This window comes from Pseudochaenichthys georgianus, unplaced genomic scaffold (assembly GCF_902827115.2).
Source record: "Pseudochaenichthys georgianus unplaced genomic scaffold, fPseGeo1.2 scaffold_1155_arrow_ctg1, whole genome shotgun sequence".
NCBI lineage: Eukaryota > Metazoa > Chordata > Actinopteri > Perciformes > Channichthyidae > Pseudochaenichthys > Pseudochaenichthys georgianus.
The window spans coordinates 480-7,866 of NW_027262100.1; the positions used below are offsets into that span (position 1 = coordinate 480).

The 7,387-nt window shown below is 44.3% G+C and overlaps 1 protein-coding gene across 1 annotated transcript; it reads right to left on the minus strand.

Annotated features, from left to right (window-relative positions):
• Positions 1–3,307: 3,307 nt before the first annotated feature.
• Positions 3,308–5,873, minus strand: LOC117440737 (DISP complex protein LRCH3-like; the record flags this gene model as incomplete). Its single annotated transcript, XM_034076963.1, has 3 exons — positions 5,556–5,873; positions 3,602–3,746; positions 3,308–3,434 (listed from the first exon to the last, which is right to left on the minus strand). Coding segments are annotated over exons 1-3 (558 nt in total), but the record flags the coding sequence as incomplete, so codon positions are not given.
• Between the last annotated feature and the right edge of the window lie 1,514 nt (positions 5,874–7,387).

The window sequence follows — 7,387 nt, forward strand, 5'->3', positions numbered from 1 at the left end:
AGTCCTTAACAACGGTCAATAAGTCCTTAACTACGGTCAATAAGTCCTTAACTACGGTCAATAAGTCCTTAACAACGGTCAATAAGTCCTTAACAACGGTCAATAAGTCAATGACAGCGGTCAATAAGTCCTTAACTACGGTCAATATGTCCTTAACTACGGTTAATAAGTCCTTAACTACGGTCAATAAGTCCTTGACAGCGGTCAATAAGTCCTTAACAGCGGTCAATAAGTCCTTAACAACGGTCAATAAGTCCTTGACAGCGGTCAATAAGTCCTTAACAACGGTCAATAAGTCCTTAACAACGGTCAATCCTTAACAACGGTCAATAAGTCCTTAACAACGGTCAATCCTTAACAACGGTCAATAAGTCCTAACAACGGTCAATAAGTCCTTAACTACGGTTAATAAGTCCTTAACTACGGTCAATAAGTCCTTAACTACGGTTAATACGTCCTTAACTACGGTCAATAAGTCCTTAACTACGGTCAATAAGTCCTTAACTACGGTCAATAAGTCCTTAACTACGGTCAATAAGTCCTTAACTACGGTCAATAAGTCCTTGACAGCGGTCAATAAGTCCTTAACTACGGTCAATAAATCCTTAACTACGGTCAATAAGTCCTTAACTACGGTCAATAAGTCCTTAACTACGGTCAATAAGTCCTTAACAACGGTCAATACGTCCTTAACTACGGTCAATAAGTCCTTAACTACGGTCAATAAGTCCTTAACAACGGTCAATAAGTCCTTGACAGCGGTCAATAAGTCCTTAACTACGGTTAATAAGTCCTTAACTACGGTTAATAAGTCCTTAACTACGGTCAATAAGTCCTTAACTACGGTCAATAAGTCCTTGACAGCGGTCAATAAGTCCTTAACTACGGTCAATAAATCCTTAACTACGGTTAATAAGTCCTTAACTACAGTCAATAAGTCCTTAACTACGGTCAATAAGTCCTTAACTACGGTCAATAAGTCCTTAACAACGGTCAATACGTCCTTAACTACGGTCAATAAGTCCTTAACTACGGTCAATAAGTCCTTAACAACGGTCAATACGTCCTTAACTACGGTCAATAAGTCCTTAACTACGGTCAATAAGTCCTTAACTACGGTCAATAAGTCCTTGACAGCAGTCAATAAGTCCTTAACTACGGTCAATAAGTCCTTAACTACGGTCAATAAGTCCTTAACTACGGTTAATAAGTCCTTAACTACGGTCAATAAGTCCTAAACTACGGTCAATAAGTCCTTGACAGCGGTCAATAAGTCCTTAACTACGGTCAATAAATCCTTAACTACGGTCAATAAGTCCTTAACTACGGTCAATAAGTCCTTAACTACGGTCAATAAGTCCTTAACAATGGTCAATAAGTCCTTAACAACGGTCAATAAGTCCTTAACTACGGTCAATAAGTCCTTAACTACGGTCAATAAGTCCTTAACAACGGTCAATAAGTCCTTAACAACGGTCAATAAGTCAATGACAGCGGTCAATAAGTCCTTAACTACGGTCAATATGTCCTTAACTACGGTTAATAAGTCCTTAACTACGGTCAATAAGTCCTTGACAGCGGTCAATAAGTCCTTAACAGCGGTCAATAAGTCCTTAACAACGGTCAATAAGTCCTTGACAGCGGTCAATAAGTCCTTAACAACGGTCAATAAGTCCTTAACAACGGTCAATCCTTAACAACGGTCAATAAGTCCTTAACAACGGTCAATCCTTAACAACGGTCAATAAGTCCTAACAACGGTCAATAAGTCCTTAACTACGGTTAATAAGTCCTTAACTACGGTCAATAAGTCCTTAACTACGGTTAATAAGTCCTTAACTACGGTCAATAAGTCCTTAACTACGGTCAATAAGTCCTTAACTACAGTCAATAAGTCCTTAACTACGGTCAATAAGTCCTTAACTACGGTCAATAAGTCCTTAACTACGGTCAATAAGTCCTTAACTACGGTCAATAAGTCCTTAACTACGGTCAATAAGTCCTTAACTACGGTCAATAAGTCCTTGACAGCGGTCAATAAGTCCTTAACTACGGTCAATAAATCCTTAACTACGGTTAATAAGTCCTTAACTACGGTCAATAAGTCCTTAACTACGGTCAATAAGTCCTTAACAACGGTCAATACGTCCTTAACTACGGTCAATAAGTCCTTAACTACGGTCAATAAGTCCTTAACAACGGTCAATAAGTCCTTGACAGCGGTCAATAAGTCCTTAACTACGGTTAATAAGTCCTTAACTACGGTTAATAAGTCCTTAACTACGGTCAATAAGTCCTTAACTACGGTCAATAAGTCCTTAACTGCGGTCAATAAGTCCTTGACAGCGGTCAATAAGTCCTTGACAGCGGTCAATAAGTCCTTAACTACGGTCAATAAATCCTTAACTACGGTTAATAAGTCCTTAACTACGGTCAATAAGTCCTTAACTACGGTCAATAAGTCCTTAACAACGGTCAATACGTCCTTAACTACGGTCAATAAGTCCTTAACTACGGTCAATAAGTCCTTAACAACGGTCAATACGTCCTTAACTACGGTCAATAAGTCCTTAACTACGGTCAATAAGTCCTTAACTACGGTCAATAAGTCCTTGACAGCAGTCAATAAGTCCTTAACTACGGTCAATAAGTCCTTAACTACGGTCAATAAGTCCTTAACTACGGTTAATAAGTCCTTAACTACGGTCAATAAGTCCTAAACTACGGTCAATAAGTCCTTGACAGCGGTCAATAAGTCCTTAACTACGGTCAATAAATCCTTAACTACGGTTAATAAGTCCTTAACTACGGTCAATAAGTCCTTAACTACGGTCAATAAGTCCTTAACAACGGTCAATACGTCCTTAACTACGGTCAATAAGTCCTTAACTACGGTCAATAAGTCCTTAACTACGGTCAATAAGTCCTTGACAGCGGTCAATAAGTCCTTAACTACGGTCAATAAGTCCTTAACTACGGTTAATAAGTCCTTAACTACGGTCAATAAGTCCTTAACTACGGTCAATAAGTCCTTGACAACGGTCAATAAGTCGTTGACAGCAGTCAATAAGTCCTTAACAACGGTCAATAAGTCCTTGACAGCGGTCAATAAGTCCTTAACAACGGTCAATAAGTCCTTAACAACGGTCAGTCCTTAACAACGGTCAATCCTTAACAACGGTCAATAAGTCCTAACAACGGTCAATAAGTCCTGAACAATGGTCAATAAGTCCTTGACAGCGGTCAATAAGTCCTTAACTACGAGTATTCAACTAAGCCATGTAATAATGATGATATTGATCAGTACCAGCTCGGTGAGGTGTCTCAGCTGGCCCACTTCCTCGGGCAGAGCCATCAGTTTGTTGTTCCCGGCGATCAGGACCTTGAGAGGCAGACTGCAGATCACCGGGGGCAGCGCACACAGCTGGTTCCGGCTGCAGAGGGACACGTGTTACTCAGCAATTACATTTCACATATTCATCATTTATTTATCAATTTATGCATTTCACTATTCACATAGCATTTGGCCATTTTCCACTTTTTAAATCTTATTTAACTAACACATTTTAAAAAGAAAAATCTCATATTTGTGTGTGTGTACCTGAGGTTCAGGTAGGTGAGGCTCTGCAGGTTCAGCAGGCTCTCAGGTAAAGTCCTCAGGCAGTTCTGGTACAGATTCAAACTCTCCAGAGACACGAAGAGACACACCTCCAGAGGAAGCTCCGAGAGGCGGTTACGGGACACGTCTGCAACACACACACACACACACACACACACACACACACACACACACACACACACACACACACACACACACACACACACACACACACACACACACACACACACACACACACACACACACACACACACACACACACACACACACACACACACACACACACACACACACACACACACACACACACACACACACACACACACACACACACACACACACACACACAATAAATAAAAGTGTCTTAATGAGACGACTAAACGTCATCACAAAAAAATTGGAATCAATAAAGTATATCTGACTGGATGCAGGTGTGTCACACTGACCGGGTGCAGGTGTGTCACACTGACCAGGTGTGTCACACTGACCGGGTGCAGGTGTGTGTTATAGTGAAGAGAGGGAACTCTTCTTCTTGTCTGTCAGACTAACAGTGAGAGGCTCAGAGCGAGCACCCTGAGAGCAGCAGGTCAGGTCAAACGCTTCACGTGTCATCAAGTGATGTCATGATGACACAGACTCACACCTGTCTGAGGAGGTCACACACCTGTCTGAGGAGGTCTCACACCTGTCTGAGGAGGTCTCACACCTGTCTGAGGAGGTCTCACACCTGTCTGAGGAGGTCTCACACCTGTCTGAGGAGGTCACACACCTGTCTGAGGAGGTCTCACACCTGTCTGAGGAGGTCTCACACCTGTCTGAGGAGGTCACACACCTGTCTGAGGAGGTCTCACACCTGTCTGAGGAGGTCTCACACCTGTCTGAGGAGGTCACACACCTGTCTGAGGAGGTCACCTGGTGAACATCTGGGTTTCATAGCAACAGGTGATCAATGGTTGGTGTTGTTGAGTCCAGTCGCTGCTCTGTGAGCGGGTTATGGATACATCCTGACACCACCCCGAGTGCTACACCATGTATTACATATATTACTGTAGTATTCTGTAGTATTACAACTCACCGTTCCTGACACTGTCGGTCAGGTCGTGGTTGTTGTGTTATTATATTAACCACCCAGCTCTGGTAGTACCCCTCGGGTTGTTGTTGTTGTTGTTGTGTTATTATATATATTAACCACCCAGCTCTGGTAGTACCCCTCGGGTTGTTGTTGTTGTTGTTGTGTATTATATTAACCACCCAGCTCTGGTAGTACCCCTCGGGTTGTTGTTGTTGTTGTTGTGTTAATATATTAACCACCCAGCTCTGGTAGTACCCCTCGGGTTGTTGTTGTTGTTGTGTTATTATATTAACCACCCAGCTCTGGTAGTACCCCTCGGGTTGTTGTTGTTGTTGTGTTAATATATTAACCACCCAGCTCTGGTAGTACCCCTCGGGTTGTTGTTGTTGTTGTGTTAATATATTAACCACCCAGCTCTGGTAGTACCCCTCGGGTTGTTGTTGTTGTTGTGTTATTATATTAACCACCCAGCTCTGGTAGTACCCCTCGGGTTGTTGTTGTTGTTGTTGTTGTTGTTGTTGTTGTTGTTGTTGTTGTTGTGTTAATATATTAACCACCCAGCTCTGGTAGTACCCCTCGGGTTGTTGTTGTGTTATTATATTAACCACCCAGCTCTGGTAGTACCCCTCGGGTTGTTGTTGTTGTTGTTGTTGTTGTTGTTGTTGTTGTGTTAATATAGTAACCACCCAGCTCTGGTAGTACCCCTCAGGTGGTTGTTGTGTATTATATTAACCACCCAGCGGTAGTCGTGTCGGTGAGATCGGGCTCCCGGTGATCCGGGGGACTCCTTCAGTTTACTATGCCCAGTTATTGTGTATTATTTAACATTATATATATATATATTGGTATATCTGATACACTAACCAGCGGTAGTCGTGTCGGTGAGATCGTGGTTCTCGGTGATCCGGGGGAACTCCTTGAGTTTCCGGCCGCTGAGGTTGAGCCTCCCGGTGCTGGATCCTTCCTCCAGAGCCCGGTCCAGGGATCGGTTCCAGGAGGCGGTGCTCCCGGGGCTCCCGGTGCTGTTCCCCGGCCCCACGGTCCCTCTGAAGCCCGATCCCACGGTCCCTCTGGAGGACGGGCCTCCCCCGGGGAATCCGCTGCTTCCTCCGGTGTTTTCCACTGAGCCCAGCAACACCGAGGCCGCCATTACTCTGTTAGCTCCTCTGTGCTAACGGCTAACTCCACCCTAAACTCTGCAGCGCATGCGCAGTGCGGCGCGCGCACTGTCACTGACGGAACACCGAGTCGCGTGCACCCGCCAAAATATAATAAGTTCATAAATAACAATAACATTGTTTTATTATTTATTAACTTATTATTGTATTATGTAATGCCCCTTATTTGTTAGGATAGGAAACATATGATGCAGTGTTTCCCACAATGTGGTTCTATTGGGGACACCGCACCGCACCACACCACACCGCACCACACCACACCGCACCACACCGCACCGCACCACACCACACCGCACCGCACCGCAACGCACCGCACCACACCGCACCGCACCGCACCGCAACGCACCGCACCGCAACGCACCGCACCGCAACGCACCGCACCGCACCGCAACGCACCGCACCGCATGAACCGCTGGTTCATAAATGTCCCCCTCTGTGGGACTGATAACGGTTCTGGTTCTGGTTCTGGTGCTGATAACGGTTCTGGTTCTGGTAGGGGTTCTGGTGCTGATAACGGTTCTGGTTCTGGTAGGGGTTCTGGTGCTGATAACGGTTCTGGTTCTGGTAGGGGTTCTGGTGCTGATAACGGTTCTGGTTCTGGTAGGGGTTCTGATACTGATAACGGTTCTGGTTCATAAATGTTCTTGAATAGACAAAAAAAAATACAAATAAAAACAAGACTAACATAAAGTCCATCTGTTCACAGTCCTCCCTTTACTCTGAAGGACCTGTGGGTTCGCATTGAGAGCAGTCCCGAGTCCAGTAGGGGGCGGGGCCTGTGTGAGACAGAACTGTGTGTTGAAATTCTCTTTTTATTCTTGTCACATGTCTACAGTCATAGATAATACAATATCCTCTGTAAGCCTTCTGCAGTACAATCACAAATCAAACGTGCATTTGGGGATAATACAGATGCCTCACTGACCGTCAAACATGCCATCACATATAGAAAGAACATAAACACGAACAGGGGGGTGTACCTGCAACTTATTCAAACAAGGGGGGCATCGAAATAAAAAATACTAAAAACAAAAATAAAAATATATAGAAGTCCCTTCCAGACAAATGATGGTCGTATTGGTGAAACACATATTATCCATTTTCCCATCTTGACAAAAACATTCCCTGTTGCAGTCTCAAAGCGAGGGGTATCCTCTCCATCTTAAACATATCGTACACGATGTCAACCCACTCGTCCAAAGCAGGGTTCCAGGTTTTACCCACGTTCTGGCGAGGGCCTTCCTGCAGGCAGCACTCAGGACTCCAGACGGATATCTATCTTCAGAGGAAAACCCTTCTGGTGGTAAAGCACCCAGATATAACGATTCAAATTCAAATGGAATGTCTACCTGAAAAACCTTTAGTAAAACTCCATGAGCCTGCTGCCCGAAGGATTCAGTGATGTGCAAGAGCAGAGTGTATGAGAATGTGTTGCCATGAGGCGTCCACGCTGTGGCCAGCATGCAGAGGGTCAGTGTAGCGTCTCTTCTGGGCTGGAGTAAACCCGTGTGAGGTTCT